Below are 17,048 nucleotides of genomic sequence, written 5' to 3' on the forward strand. Positions count from 1 at the left end.
AGAAATTAAATGATAATTCTTAAACATTATAAGTGGAATGTTCCTGGAAAGCTTTTAAACAGCAATAGTAGTTATAAAAGAAACCTAATTGCTGGTAAGATGTTTGTGAAAGAGATTACATAATATAATACGGGCAATAACAGAGAAATAGACTTTTATTGGGAAGTTCTTCTCCACCCTATGCTCCTAAATTTTAATTTTTTCTCTTTTGAGTAAGCTTCCCTCTTCCCTAGGAGAGCCTTTGAAGTAGAAAAGCACCACTAACATCCAGTCTCAAGTAATGCATGTTATCATTCGTGATTTTCCCTCACAATTCCAAAATAAAGGGGTTTAATATCCATCTCCTACCTGTCTTCGTAAGCTTGAGGACTGCACTGGTGCATTCTCCTCAAACTTGGCCAGTAGCTGGGTTGCCATAGATTTGACTTTGTTCTGATTCCCAATGGCAGCATCAATTCTCCTCTCTGTCAGGGCACTCACCAGTGTGGGCCTTTCTTCTCTGTAACTTCGTGGGATGTCCTCCTAACAATCAGTGATATCAAAATTTAACAAGATACAACCAGATCACCTTTTCCTCTCTACCCCTTTGCTGTGATAGGTTTCTAACACCGTAGAAAACAAATCTATTAGTCTGCACTTGAAAGCTCACATTTTAATTTCCTTTGGCATATTACTTATCTTTTCAACCTTACTTGATACACTTAGGTACCAAAGAGACCACAGTTGAAACACTCCCATGAATCCCTTGACATAAAGCAAAGGCCTATCTTTAAACCTTCATTGACAACTCAAAGCACTAAATTTTAACTCACTTGTACCTATTTGGCTATAAACATTTCAACTGAAGTACTGCCTTATAGGGCATACTAGAACTGTATGCTTTTTGCATTAACCAAGGCGAAAGTTTAAATACAAATGAAACTTCTGACTATACCGTATGACTTTACTAAATGAAAGTTTTAGCCTTGGTGTCCTCATCAAACCAAAGTGAATTGCAATAAAATAAAAACAGAACATGAGGGAACTGCAACATTCCATTTGTTGTGTACTATTCTTTCATAAGCATCAGTAAAATATTTGCACTACAGACACAACAAAGCATAACCTCTGAAGAAGAATTAATTTTTATCTAAAAAATCTTATATAAACCCTGTCTGGATATAGAAAATGAAAGGACTGAAGTGGGAACAAGGAACCTACCATATGTTTTCCTCCCTGACACCTTCCTCATTGTAATACTTACATCCTCAGATTGGCTGGTTTTTCTCCTCTTTCCTGCACCATCCAGTTCCTTTTCTTTTTTGTCCTGAAAATGGAAGGAGGAGGAAAAAAAAAACCAAACCAAAGATAAGGATTCTCGTACCTCTCTGTCCTGAGATAAATGTCGTCAGTGCATTTAAATAAGCTTTACAACACAACTGATTAATTCTCTGGGCTCATTCTCCATTTGTTTAAGAAAAGGGTTTCTTCCTGATCCTCTTTAGGGGATTCTTACCTTCAAATTAAGACATTCTTCAACATTTTCAACTAACTGGGAACTGAGTAACCAGTTATGTTCCAATACAAAATATATCCCCAAATACTACCACAAGGCTAGGATTTTAAGACTGAAATATACCACTACTTGGGAGTACATATTATGGATGTAATTCTGCAGTTATAAATGTCATGTATTGTCCCATACCAAGAGCTGATGAACACATGGTCTCTTGTAAACACATTGCAGATAGACACTTACACATGCATTTTTAGTACCGCCTACTTGGACAGCAGCCTAAGAGAGACAAGTGTTATCAAGAGTGTGGTATTGTTACCTTTGGAGTGCGCTTCCGAGAGATGCTTTGTCCCAGTTTACTGAGAAAAGAGATAGGCGATTTGGTGCTGGCAATTAGGGCTGCTTTTTCTTCTGCATTCAGGTCCAGACTATCTGTTAGCAAAAACAGGTAGGACAAGGGAATGTCAAGAATTTTTTTCTGTGGTGCTATTATTAAACACATAACTGAAGGACTCACTGATTTCTTTAACATAACACCCTTTTTCTTAAATTCTCTGTACAAAATTATTGTAATATCCAGAATTACTACCTTTCTCAGCTACTCCGCTTTTTCATTTTGTCAACATCAATTCTTATTTCAGGGTTTATAACCACCCAGAATAAATACTGTGTTTGTTTACTCTACTTTCATATTTAAAGAGCATCATGATCATCAGTATTCTTAAGAAGAGTTCAGAGTTTTAGAAATAATACCTGATACAAACTATATATGTAAAAGGCTATTAAAACCACTTTTTTTTTTTCCCCACCAGAATGATAGACTTGAATTAAGGTCATCAGTAACAAAAAAAAAGTTGTAACAACATTATTAATATTTAAAGGTAGGCCATATTTATTTGCGTTAGGCAATTACATCTTTCACTTCTAATCAAAGATCTTTCATTCCTCATTGGCCTGAAGATATTCTCACCATTCACAGATGGTAAATAGGCATAAAACTTGGCCAGTGTTTTGAAATTACCTACTAAACAACTACTAGCAAGGCATCTCACATTAGCTAAGACAGATGAACCTGTAATAACAGCAAGAAAGCAGAAAAGTTATCTAGTAGTGCTTGTCCTGGTTTCAGCTGGGATACAGTTAATTTTCTTCCTAGTAGCTGGTATAGTGCTATGTTTTGGGTTCAGTATGAGAAGAATATTGATAACACTCTGATGTTTTTAGTTGTTGCTAAGTAGTGTTTAGACTAAGTCAAGTATTTTTCAGCTTCTCATGCCCAGCCAGCAAGAAGGCTGGGGGGCACAAGAAGTTGGGAGGGAACACAGCCAGGACAGCTGATCCAAACTGGCCAAAGGGATATTCCATACCATGTGATGTCATGCCCAGTATATAAACTGGGGAGGAGTTGGCTGAGGGGGGCAGATCACTGCTTGGGAACTAACTGGGCATCGGTCGGCAAGTGGTGAGCAATTGCAATGTGCATTGTTTGTTTTGTCGGCAAGTGGTGAGCAATTACATTGTGCATTGTTTGTTTTGTGTATTCCAAATCTATTATTATCATCATCATCATCATCATCTTATTCTTCCTTTCTGTCCTATTAAACTGTCTTTATCTCAACCCATGAGTTTTACTCTTTTTCGATTCTTTCCCCCATCCCACTGGGTGGGGGGGAACTGAGTGAGCAGCTGCATGGTGCTTAGTTTCCAGCTAGGGTTAAACCACAACAGTGCTGAAGTGAGTTTAGAATTTTTGAGGACATTATTTTGTATTAACTTGGGTTTTTTTTTGCTCCTGATACTGCTAACATGGTCTTTATCAGCACCAATAAGAAGTCAACTTTCTGTAATTTAAAGTTAGTGAGTGACTAGTATGAGCTCATGCAGAAGAAGCATGAAGATAACTGAAGCACACACATTCACCCTGAACCTGTCTTTAAATCTGACAGACGTGCCCCAAACTCCTTACCGCTAGAGGGGATGGTGTCTTTGAACATCTCATAGAACTGTGTGAGGTACATCACCATCGACAGTTTATCTGGCTCTCCAACAGATGCCATTTCCTTTCCAGTCATAATGGGAGATATTCCAAACTCTTTTTCAGCGATGTCAAAGGCCAGCTGGTTATTCTTCTCCACATTGTGCTCATCCAAAGAATCAAAGTCTCTGCAAAGGGCAGAAAGAGGGCATGCACTGAATCAGGTAGAAACCAGTCTTCTGAGAGAATTCAGGGATCCACCTCCCTTTTTTTTTTTTTTTTTTTCCCTCCTCCAAAATCTCTCAGATTTATTTGCCAGCAACCTTTTCGTATTGCAAAGTTGATGCTACTTAATTATGGTGAACTTTGGCTCAAACGTATTCTTTTTTCTTTTTTGCTCCTCTTCCAAACCCAGATTTTTCTTCTTAAAAATTTTATTATCCTCTGAAATACATCTTCACTTCCTTCTTTGCTGGAAGACTGTACTGTTTTCCCCTACGTAAAATCTTTTGTATGCTTGGAACTAAATTAAGTCTTCACTTTTGTCCTTTTTTTTCTTGACTGATCCATATTTTAGTTCTTCTGGCATTTTCCAAAACTTGTAGAACTATATAAAAATTATATAAAAAGCTATAGCTTTTAGAGGGTTATATAAACCATTTTAAAAGCTATTTGAAGTCTCCACAAGCTATACAGCTATTAAACAGAGTAGCTCAGGTTAACTTGAGTACACCAACAGAGAAGTAATTCAGTGTACATGGAAGGGAATAACCACGTAATTTTTCAGCATGCTTTACATTGGATTATGTCTTTAAATACAGCTCTAGCATTTACTTTTTCTAATGTCCCTTTGGGAAGTTGAAGCCATTTCAGATTTCAATTTAAGTACCAGAGTCTTTGCTACTGTTACTTCTTCCAGACAGTGTTTTCCCATTCTAGAATCTGGGCACTGTTTTACCCAATATATCATGTAAGAGGACGCTTCTCTCATTCATCTGATCAGCATGTTAGTGTACAAACAGTAGCAATGTGTCTTTTTAGACTGTGGGTCATTACTTCTAGAAAAGAGCAGCCTAGAAGTCTTTTAAAAGAATTACTGTTAAACAGGAGATTTATAAAGGGCTATATAGAGACTTGTTCACGAGACATTTTACTGAAGCTATGAACTCTTCCTGACTGACTAACTTCACAGAGAAAAGAGCTGTCAGTCAATAATGCTTTCCAGTCAGTACCAATTTGAAGCTTAATTCTGTCAAATTGTCCAGAAGGGAAAATGACAACACATTTATCTTCATTTTCATCAAGCTATTATGACCTTCCACTCTGCTGGTGAATCACTGTACATTAGCTTCTATCAAGTTTAATTGAATTCATTTCAATCCATTTCACCATAAGTCACAAATGCATTGCCTCAGTCTCCATACTATTTGTTCCAAATATCACTAATGTTCTGCCCATCCCAGTTATTCAAAACAGCCAGTTACTCACACTAAGTCTGGACGGTATCTGTGGATAATGGCACACAAAGCTAGGCCACTTTTCCAGGACATCGTGAGATCTGTCACATTAACACCAGCATATCCATCAGTCTGTCTCTGGCACCAACTCAGCAATTTACTAGAGCGAGCTACAGACTCTGTTAAAAAAAAAAAAAAATTAAAAATCAGGTTTTTAAGTAGAAATGCACAACTTCTCTTTCAGGAATTCAAAATACAACACAAAAAACATGAATCAACAAACAAAACCTTCATTTAAACAATAAGCTCCTTCTACAATGGGCAATACAGGACAGAATTCTTATTTTTTTAAAAAAGACCTTCATATCTATTTTAGATCCAAGAAAGGATTTTTAATTTGCTAAAAAGTAATTATCTGAATTATAACTGGCCAGGCTCTACACCCTAGCCCTTGTATAAGAGCCCCAGGAATTATAAAACAGTTGCAAAGGCTTGTTAAATATGATCACAAGGATATACAGTAGCACAATGCGCTCTCAAGCCCAGATATACTATTTCTAATGGAAGAACTACAAACATACTTCTGCAACTTTTTCTTTCCTCTTGAAAGCTTTCCTTTAAAAGCACTGACCTGTTTTGACCTTGCCTTACTGCAAGATCTGATGAGATTACAGCCTAAAGGGACATGGTTGCAGGGCAAAGAACAAATCAAAAGACTACAGAGCTATTCAGCAGTGAAAGGGAGGCTTAGCAGCAAAGCTCATTCTGAGAGTCCCCAAACTATCCGGGCATCCAAAGGGAAGGTGTGCAAAAGCAAAAGTTCAACATACCCTCAGGGTACAGGACAAGTAAACAGATACTGAAATGCTTATCACAAAGCATCTATCTTTAAGAATAATGCAAGCCAAGTGAGGTTTCATTTGGTTAAGCTAAGAGATGAGATTAAGTAAAGGAAAGCATGAACATGAAAGACTGCACAAGAAATACTTTCTGTTATGTTTGTAAGAATTCTGAGTTTACCGTTAGAGTGAATTCAGGCTAGGCTTCTGCACTCTAAGGACATTGTTATAGGTGAAAAAGGAAGAGGTGAAAAGAAATGCTTGTATAAGCAAATACGCTTAGAAATTTAACAGCATTATAAAGCAAGGGAAATCAGGCAAACAAAAATGTATTTACATGTTAATGGAAACTTGAAAAATTGGAAAAATCAGGCTATGGATGAAACAATTGCTGGATACATTTTCTAAACCAAAAGAGACTCATTAAGTAATACTTCACAGTCCTGCTGCTCTATGGCTCCTGCACTGATCCAGCTTCAGAATACCTAAAGGAATAGAACAGTAGCCAGGCCTACCATTCCGAGTCAGCTTTGGTGTCCTGGAGTTCACAAAGTTCTCTATTTCTAGGTGAATATCTTTCAAGTCTCCTGTATTATACAAGTGGCGTACCTAAAATGACACAAAAAAATTAAAAATTACCAATATGCCATGCACCGAAGATCCATAGAGAAAGAGCCAGAGGACAAGAAGGACCCCTCCCAAGGCGCAAGAAGGAAGACAAGTACACCTAAGTAGCAGAAATCTCTAGCCCAAGAACCCCAGAACAACAAGGATCAGCTAGTCAGTGCTGAACAGTCTAGCTGACTGCTGCTGCTCAGTGGATACCAAATCGCAATGACAGACTGCTATACTAGATTATTACAAAGAAAATGTGCAAGCATGCACACAAACACAAATGTATAGATTTCATGTATCATTACAGCATGGTTAAAACTATCAAAATCAAAAATTCCTAAAAAGGAATTTGTTAAAGTACAGAGGTCTACTCTTGACTGAGGTATCTGCTTTTCACTGCTTCCACGTTATACTGCCACATCAGGTCACTATCTGTTCCCAAAACATTAGCATAGCTTCACCTAAGGAAAGACAGTGCAGATTACAAGCATTCAGAAGCACCATTCGTCCAGTTACCTGCTGTGGCCGCAAGAAGTTGACATTGATATTGGGATACCGGGTGGCAGGATCAATGCTGTAATGGCTGAAGTTTTTACTCACATTCTCAGGGGTGGTCTGAGGCAGTAGCCTGTAAATGCTTTCCCTTGGGAAAATAAAATTAAAAAAAAGTTTTGGGTTTTGTTTAGGTTGGTTTGTGCGGTTTAGGTTTTATGGTTGTTTTGGTCTTTTGTGAGTTTTTTTTTTTTGTTCCGTTTTGGTTTTTAATTAAAGAGATGCATTGCTACTAATACTGTGAAGTAAATTCTAAAATCAGAAATTTGACCACTTCAGACATTGAATAGCTAAGATTCGGTATAAGTATATTAAAATCTGCAATTTAATACAACTCCAGAAATCAAAAGGAGGGAAGAAAACAATACATTAAGCATAACTGAAAGGGTTGCCCAGTACAACCAAGACATTGAGACACTGGAGTGACTCAGGAAGAGGGCTACCAAGGGGACTGGGCCACTTGCCCTGTGAGGAGAGGCCAAGGGAATGGGGTACGTTCAGTGTGCAGAAGAGAAGGCTCAGGGAAGATCTTACTGCTGTCTGCAAATGTCTAATGGAAAGGTGACAGAAGTCTGGCTCCGACTGCAGCATTATTATCCCCACCATTTTTTAAACTCAAACAAATGGAATTTTACCCATTGTGCTGTTTATACAATTTTTAAAATTATACTATAGTTCCTGATGATCAGAAGCTGCAGTTGCCTAAGCTTAAAATAGGTTCTACTAGCTGTTGCTTCTACTTACTCCATCTTTTAATTACCCTAGTTCTGATCTCTAAGAGATCACCCTGAGTCACCAAAACAACACTCAGCCAAAGATGATAAAAACATCAAGAACTCAATACTCCAAAGAAACACAAGATGTTGTTTGGCTTATATGAAACAAAGTGACCAATTTAGGAGAACATGAAATAAAAGCAGGTCATAGCTTCCTTAAAAGGAAATCATAAGAGACATTTACAAGATAATAGGGGATGGCAAGAATTTTTGTCTCTGGTATATTAAAGGCACCTACATCTTCATCTGGTTTGCTATTGCAAGGCTGGTGACAGTAAGTCAGGCTCACTTTCTCCATGCAATGCCAATAAGCACAAAAAAAAAGATTTTTCATCTAATCATTTAAAACTAGGACCAAGAACACCTGCAACATTTCTTATTCCTCTATAAATATACTTGAGTTTATCAGCTCTTTAAGGAAATTTTTTCTTCAACTGAATTATATCCACAAGCATTCCCACAAGGGAGAATCTGTATCTACTTCAGTTTATCAGCTCTTTAAGGAAATTTTTCTTCAACTGAATTATATCCACAAGCATTCCCACAAGGGAGAATCTGTATCTCCCATTCTGTCAATATATTTGTTCTAGAAGAAACTGGAATGAATGATGAGACATTGAAGGATTAGATTAGAACTTAAAATGTATTCATTTTCTCCATTACCTCTCTGCAAGAACTTCCAAAGGACTAGCTCCGAGTGACCAACTTCGTACCATCCAAGCAGAGTCCATTGCAGCCAAAAATCCCCTGGCTATTCCAGTTCCCCATTGGCCAAAATGGCTAATATTATAGTTTACAAAAAAAGCAGAGAAAGGAAAAGCATCAGTTAGGGAAAATTTTAAATATCAAGAATATACTCAGATGGTAATCTGCTGGAAATTATAGCTCAGTAATTAGCTTAAAGCTCTACTCTCGCTAGGCTAGAGGAAGCCAGATGTATGGTGAATTGCCCATGAGCTTCCCCAAAGCCAATATTCCTCTATTTCCAACAACAATTCATAGCCTGGAGTGCCTTAACAGCTTCTCTTCAAGGTTGTACTTTTTAACCAGCTACAAAATGCTAATTATTATCAGGCCTACAGTAGGTTCTGTAGAGAGTCTAATTGTCTCAATAAGAAGCAGATGGAACAGACACAACTTCAGAAAAATCTCTGCACACATTTTCTTAAGCAAGATCATTACCACCCTAAATACTCTGTTTTCCCAACACTCCTACCCTTCCTTCAAACCTCCCACTTCATTATATAATAAACAGCAGCTTTCCTTATAGTAACTCTCTTATAGGCAGCGCATATTTCAGTGATGGCTGCAACGGCTTGTGCTTATGCTTCAATTCACCATTTACACATACTAAGTTTAACACACGAACCTCTAAGAGACTGTCGCCAACCAGCGCCACAAGTAACTGGTGGCCATTCTGCTCTCGCACCAGGGCTGCATTCTCCGATGCATACATGCACGTGAAGTCAAACATGGCCACATCTGGCTGACCATAGTGATTGATGGCAAAGTCCAGTGATGGCAGCTGCTGATTAGTGGAGAAGTCAGCTGCTTCTCTGGCATAGTTTAGCAGAGCCTCCTGGTCTACATTCTCCCGTGAGAGTAATAACTCTGTGTCAGCATAATCCTGCCAAAACCAGAAAAGTAAAAGTGAAATAGCCAAATCCACAAGTTTATTTTAAGACTGGTATATACAATAGTTGGCATTAAAATTCTGACAAACCCACTGATACAGGTTTGCCCTCTAATTTCTTTCATTCCTATCTGTGTTTATGCTTCCAAGAGGAAATTTGTAAATCTTACTGCAAACAGTAATCAGTCCTGCTAGTGTTTCTGACTGTGAAAGGGCTAAGAAACTTCTGAGCATTTCTCTTCACACACTTCAAACAAAAGGCACAAGACCCCAATCCTTATTTATTCATTTGTGGCCAAACGACTTTTAATCAGCTTCTGCCAGAATAAGATATAGGTAAATTTCCCTGCTTTTTCATTCCCATAAAATGAGGGAAGCTCAACTAAGCTACAAAATGTTCTTTAAGCATATTTTATCTGAACACGAATGAAACCCCCAAATCTACAAAGGGATACAAATGTGGAGAGGAGAGGGTAAGTCTTGTAATACTCTTCTGATGGCTCAAAATACTTCAGAAGGGCATTAACTGCTCTAAAATACACCTGTATAAAAACATTACATGGTAGAAGAAGAGTGTGTTTCCCTTCTTTCAGCACACCGAAAGCAAGTTTTCCCCAAAATCTTATAGAGAGTATAGGAAAAGTTAATACCCACATGCCGTATCACTCCTTTTTCCAGCAAGCTCTGTTTTTTGGCAGTCATGACAAAGTAGTGTGTATCATCTTTGTAGTAGACAATGTTCTCCAAGTCAATACCTTGTGACAGAACAAAAGACGTGGTAGCAAAGGAACAAGTTACATGTTACATGCAACACAAGAGCTCTATCAGAAGAAAGTAAATTGAAACTACGTGGTTAGAAAGCCTTAGAGAGAGAACACCAAGCAGCTTTCTCCTACACTTTTGAAGACTTCAAAATCTGAATCTTCAACAAAACCACAACAACACATCTCACCTGCATATAGCTACCTCTTTTAAAAAATATATTTATCATTACTCTAAGGTTTGCATTCAGATACGGAGTGCAAGAAGCTGAACTCAGGATTCAGACTTCTCCTATATAGGGCTCAGATTTCCTGAAAACCATCAGGGAAATAAGTTCTCTACTTCCGAACAAAAATGACACACATCTGAATGATACACATCTGCTTTGTACACGTGTATAGAACAGCTGTAAAAATGGGGAAGTCAGATTTCAGAGACAGCAAGGACTGACTTCCTTGCACAAGATGTTCATTTTTTGGTTAAACGTGATACCTGAGTTACAAAATTGTAATAATAGAGACAAACAGTTTTCACTGGGAATCTGGCGATTGCTGGCAAACCTGTGGCTTCTCGTAGATCCTGGAAGAACTTCTGGTTGAATATGAAGGCCACACCGCTGATCTCTTCTACTTTGGCTTCAGCTGTGGTGTTGCGATTGATGAAGTTTGCTGTGATAGCAATTGCTAGTTTACCACGGAACTCTTTTCGGCGAAACCCTACAGGAAGGAAAAAGTAGTAACACTGAAAAATAGAGCACACCTTAAGAGAAGGCTCAGCATGCCATAGACAGGTGCCCTCACAAAATAAAAAGGGAGAATGGATCTGATGAATTACAAATGCCTCCACAGAGAAAGCAACAATTGCTTCATCAAAAGAATAAAAGTTCTTGTTTAGGGAAAAAGCTCCCCTCTTTCCTACCTCCTTTCCAAAAATTGCAACTTGCATCAAAAATATTAAGATAGAATTCTCTACTACACAGAATAATATTCAACACTTCAACTTCTACTCCCAAAAGTAAGAGCTACAACACTACTCAACTAAAGAAAAAATGTAGGAAAAATTATCCAGGTAAACACTTAATTCGTTTGCTAGTGGATAGGAAGAGGAAAAAGACAACCCACATGTCTTTAATACAAATGGATTTTTACATGGACTTTTAATCTCCCTTTCACTAGTCAAACATCTTTGCAGATTTTCACTGGGATGTTAAAGGCCATTTTTGTTCTAACTAATTTAAGAAGAAGTTCTATTTGAAAGCGAATTAAGGACACACCATTACCTTCTAAGGTGTTCCTCCTGCCATCCCCTCCAATGATTACTTCAAACTCATACTCAGACACTGGATGGGTTTTGGGGTGGACCAATGCACGCCAACCTATTCCTGTTGATAAACTCCATGTTAATGACAATATAAACAATGTTCATAATAGAACAAATACATAAACCCACTTCTTACCATCTATAATCCCTTCCTCACACGGTCAGTAAAGATACACTGCAGGACAACTATATTGTTGACAGGGCTATTGCTGACTTGCACAGCCACTCTCTGCATGAATCAGAGGCAAAGACAACTCTGGTAAAAGCCCCCTATTACCTTTGAGGATCACTACAACCTTTATAGCTTCTCTACTATCTATTCAATTAATAGGATGCAAAAAAACAAGTAAGCCACCATCTCCCATAGCGATCAGAGAACAGGTTTCACAAAGATACAAAAAGCATAACAAGGATCATTCACTGATATACATATCCTCAGTAAATGCAAGGAAATGAGTTGTTTTAAAAAGGTATCTTCTAAGTCCAATAGGCTTAAATATTTCAGGAGCAATTACGATCTACTGTGTCTTGGTCTATTTCTGTGTAGTACTTCAGGTTATTTTGTTTCATATAGTAACCAATTTGGTTTCATCACTAGAAAAAATAAATCCTACTAAAAATTCAAGCAAAAGTGTATTAATAATTACTCTTATTAATGGAGCATGAGGAAAGGACTTAGAGTCATAAGCAGGGTTAAGGAATAGGAGTCTGTGTATTCTACCATAAGTTCCCCTCTCTCAACTACCCGTTTCAATACTACTTGCTTTCATTCTCCTGATCCTCCGGAGGATAAACAAGCCCCTGAAATTCCACATTGACATGGATCTCTATTCCCAAGATCAAGGCAACCTTCAAAAGGATAAGCTGGAGCTGACGGATGCCTGAAAAAAAGCAGATGATAAAGAAATAAAAACAAAAGAAAAGAGCACAAATGCCTACGCATCTCTGTTTGACATTACTGATAAACTGATTTAAAGGCCAGCTGCTACTTTCTTTTTCCCATTGTGTTCTCAGCACTTCATCCAGGCAGCACTGGCGTGTAATATCACAGCATGCCAAGAAACTTCTATACAGCTGAAGAAAACCCAGCCCTTTTCAAAGAATAAAAAGTAAATAATTTTTTTTAATCAATAACAACTCAGCAACAAGGGAAACAACCAGAACATGCACTGCAGGAGAGGGAGGGAAGAGAGCACAAGCAGGACTGCACTTTTGTCACAGATGGCAACTAGCCATTTGATCAGCCTAGCTGTAATACTGAACTGCACGTTCATCCTAACACCTTTGAGTTAGTGAGAGCATAGTAAGTTCCTCACCACCTCTTTTCTCTTCAGTTAACGTAGGTAGTGGGTAAGAAAATGACAGTGTGTAAACTCTATTAATTTGAAGGAAGACACCTTGCTGTCATATTTCAGATACTGAAATGAAAAAATGCTCCACCTAACACTGAATTTCAGCTGTGCTGAGATACAAAAGAAGACAACATGCATAAAGTACTGGAAGAATAAAAATGACAAGAAATCAGAAAGGAAAAGGCAATCTGCAAGACTGAAGTTCCAAAAATCTTCTAGTTTTAGCATTCATTTCCCCCTCCCCCCCCCCCCCCCCCCCCCAAAAAAAAGCAAGCAGTTTTTGCTTTGGAAAAGAAGCCAAATCTTGTCTACTATGTTTGTGCCACTTTGCACTTCCCACTTATGCCCAGTGGAGAACACAGACTGGTGGGCAAAACCTGGCTGTGCAATGTCCAGTAAATTTCTGAAAAAAGAAAAACTGGAGAATAACAACTCCTGCTCCACCAAAGCATTCACATTTCAAAGGAGACTGATTTCACACAATTTGAGAATCATCAAAATTATTCTCAATTTTAATATGTAAACCTCTATTTAATCAAAACTTATTCATAGGCTGACAGTGTTCTTGAAAATATCAACATCACTCTTCCAAAAATTAACAAAGCCAAAATTGTTCCTCCTTTTTCCAGATCAACATTCACAAGAACGTTCAAAAGCATTCAGTAATTTTTCTTTTTTACAAGTTGCTTACAATGCTCAAGAGAAACAGAATAATGTGGCAGCTGCAGGAATATAACAGCAAAAAAAGGACAATTATCCATTTTAAAAAGTTGGAACCCTTAAAAGTACTTTTTCAGTGTAAGAAAAAGATATGCCTTGGAAAGGTATAAAAGATAGATACACATTGCATGTATGATAATCTCATGACACAATGCATTTCTTTCACATCTAGGTCTAGCCCGAAATGCATGATGCAAAGGTAATGCTGAACTGTACCCTATGGGCTTGAGAGCAGAGATTGGTATAGGCTGAATTTTAATGAGTTACCCCATGCCCTCACCTCACAGGGGAAAAGACTCCTGTGAAGAACAAGTGCTGATGTGTCTAGCAGCAGCTGTACTTACTGATATGGTCTATGGATCCTGCACAGAATTTGCCGTAAAACTTTTTGGCGCCAAGACCCCTCAAGTCATGTATGGTGAATGGCCACAAATGCAGCACATTATTGCGGGAAAAGGCATCCCTCTTTTCTATGACCACCACCTTGGCTCCCAGGAATGACAGGTCGATGGCTGTACGAAGGCCACAGGGTCCAGCCCCAATTATCAGACACTGCAAAACAACCAGCACAGAGTAACTTTACAGTCCTAGGAGGAAATAGATATTTGTACCACAGCTTCCAAGCATCCCACAGCTCTTAGGAGTAAGTGCTCTTTGTCTGCAATGTAAATTAAAATTTCAGATCAGTCTTTCTAGTGTTACCTGACACATTCTGCCACTGATATATTAAAGCAGTAACTGCAACCTGAAAATAAAGCGTATCACAGAGCAGTGAAGTTTGGGAAGCAAGCAAGTAAACTGCCTGTTTGCAATCCTCGTTTTAAGAAAAGCTGCCAAGGTGTACTTTCCAAGCTATGTAAGCACATGGAGAACAGCAATATTTCTGAAGGCTTCTCCCTCTCCTATTCCATCCATTGAATTTTTGCTTAAAAAAAAAAAAAAAAATTGATTATAAGATTTCCTCTCATCTTCCAAAGCCTGAGGTGGCCTTTCTTGAGAAAATCTTCAGTAACTCTAAAAATTCCTCATCATCAGTGAGTAGCATAGCAATAGCTACAGCAGATAAATACATGAAATGCTAACGTTTTTATAAACATCATCATTTAGAGTAGGACAGACAGCAGTCAAGTCAGAGCACTCTAACTTATGCCTACACTGGTTCTTCTGCTATTGCAGCAAAGGAAACTTCGGGAAAGTAAACATAATGTAAATACAAACTTTGTGTGACTAGACAACTTTTATCAAAATGTTTTCTCCAACCTAACCTTTGTCATATCAAAGGTCTTTCATCTTCTCGTATCTTTTTCCACTCTACTCACAAACACTATCAGAGGCTAATAAACAACCTGAGAATGTAAAATACTTGTGTATCTAGTGTTGGAAGTACTTTCTGAGAAACAAATGATACAGCAAGATCATTTCTTTTAAGATTAAAAGGCCAAGCCAGTCAGCTGACACTTTTTACCCACAGAAACTGAGGTCCACAAAGAAAGCTGGCATGGATACGTGCATTCACAGGAATATAGTACACAATCCATTTTGTCATGTTATTTTTATACTTTGATTTCTATTAAGTATAAACCAGACCCACGGAATAAAGAGCGTGCTGCAGTGGTGACCGCTGCTGCCATCTGAGTATTTTCCAGATCTTTACATACCCTTATGGCTGGATAATAAAGCTCTTCAAGAAATTCTTAAGTATGCTACACCTTAACCTGAACCCAAACTTCTGATAAGCCTATCCCAAAGCAAAGCTCTTTATTCATTGGTCATCTCCATATACCAATTTTTACAGGTCACCACATTTTCACCAGTTATTCACTGGGGCATAAATTCTGCAAATAATGTGAAACTGCAAAGATAAAGCCTGAATGATGAATAAAACAGCACAAGTTACAACAGTGACAACATAACAACTGACGTGCAAATTAAAAGTAAGACTACTGTATAAGATAAGAAGTCACATAAATCTGAGGGCAGAGGTCCAAGTCTAGAGGAAAGGGAAGGGAAGAATAACAGCACTGCTTCTTTAGTAGCTTTGGGAACCTGAAGGCATACGGGAGAAAAGGCAAGCCCAACCACTGAGCTATTAAATTCCTAAACAGACTTGTATATTGAACAGCTATTCAACTTGTCATTTGTTAAAAGGGATAATCAATTAGGATCTAATATATTCTTCCAATTTAATATTGTTTTCTTTGTAGGTAAGTATAACTCTCAAACACCACTTAACCTTTCTTTTTTTTAAACTTTTAAGAAAATTAGCTGAGCATATCATATTTATCCAGGTAATAATTTTGCTCGTCTGACAACTACAGTCTTCAGAGAGACTGAATTCAATAAACAACAAGACCACGCTGAGTTGGGTGACTTTTATTCTTTGATAACTTTCCCCATATAAAATAGTTATGATGGAGTACACAACAGAAAATTAATTGTACTAAAATCAGACTATCCAAACTCAGGCCTATGTAACCAAAGTATAAATTAATTGCCTGTAATTTTGTCACAGAATGTAAAAACATTTTTTTTTTTTCTCTACAACATTCCCCCCTGCCCCCAAACAAGGATGTGGTTAACAACGTCTAGGTTATGTTTAAGACTCTAGATGTTCTGGATGTAAAATATATGATACTCAGTGAAGTAATTCATAGTCAAAGTTGCTATTTTTTTTCCCATCACAAAAATATTAGATTATGTTGTTATAAAACACAGCAAGTTTTAAGCACAATCAAAAACAGAAGAGAAGATTCTGCTCCTTTTTCCACCACTAATGCTTCTTCCAGTTTTGGATCTCTCGTAGAAACCTACCTTCTGATAATGTCACAGGCAGCAACTACATGAGATGCCAAGTAAATAAAGGCAGCTACTGTTGTTACTTGTTTCCTTTCCCCTCAATGACTCCAAGCAACGGCTGCAACTCCATGCACTAAAGCTGTCTCACTCCTCAGAAACACTTCTTGCTCAAGATCTTTCAGACAGATTATATTAAATTTTCAGTAACACCACCATGGTAATGGAGCATTATGTGCAAACTGAAATCCTGTATTCTCAGTATAACCAATGAAGAGAAAGCACCACTTGTAACTATTTACATTTGAACAACCCATCATGTCCAAGTCTTGCTTTCATGAATGCTGATTATCTGAATTCTGGTTAACCTGGATGCTGGCCATGTGATGCACTAACTGCCCAACTCCAGTCACGGCACTTCATCCCTGCCCAAATTTTAAATGGGCAAGTAAGAGCTATGCAACAGAGGATGAGAACTTCAAAACTGCTATATGTTCAAGCGTATAGAAGCTGAGCTTCCTAAAGAAATGACTGACTTATGTTCTGATAACATGGGTAAAACCCTAACCTTTATTTGAAATTCTATCATCTCCACATGCCCACTTAAGTTTCTGTATTTTTTAATCAGTGGTTTGCAAATTACTTTAAACATTAGGAATATAAAACTAAGTGAGATAGGAAACATCAAGTCAGATATAATTCAGTTCTCAAAAGGCCTCTACTTTGAATAGTTATGATTAACTCTTAAGAATTACATAC

General features: G+C 37.8%; 1 protein-coding gene across 1 annotated transcript in view; it reads right to left on the bottom strand.

The window, feature by feature from the left end:
- The window catches only part of MICAL3 (microtubule associated monooxygenase, calponin and LIM domain containing 3), a 165,226-nt gene that overhangs the window by 89,382 nt on the left and 58,796 nt on the right, over positions 1-17,048 (bottom strand). Inside the window, 15 exon segments of the mRNA XM_041129681.1 lie at positions 349-522; positions 1,244-1,306; positions 1,815-1,927; positions 3,462-3,658; positions 4,959-5,106; positions 6,282-6,375; positions 6,898-7,024; positions 8,373-8,473; positions 8,475-8,489; positions 9,079-9,336; positions 9,997-10,097; positions 10,665-10,820; positions 11,384-11,485; positions 12,189-12,305; positions 13,841-14,048. Coding sequence (XP_040985615.1) covers positions 349-522; positions 1,244-1,306; positions 1,815-1,927; positions 3,462-3,658; positions 4,959-5,106; positions 6,282-6,375; positions 6,898-7,024; positions 8,373-8,473; positions 8,475-8,489; positions 9,079-9,336; positions 9,997-10,097; positions 10,665-10,820; positions 11,384-11,485; positions 12,189-12,305; positions 13,841-14,048 — 1,974 coding nt within the window.

Source organism: Aquila chrysaetos, chromosome 17 (assembly GCF_900496995.4).
Source record: "Aquila chrysaetos chrysaetos chromosome 17, bAquChr1.4, whole genome shotgun sequence".
Lineage (NCBI taxonomy): Eukaryota > Metazoa > Chordata > Aves > Accipitriformes > Accipitridae > Aquila > Aquila chrysaetos.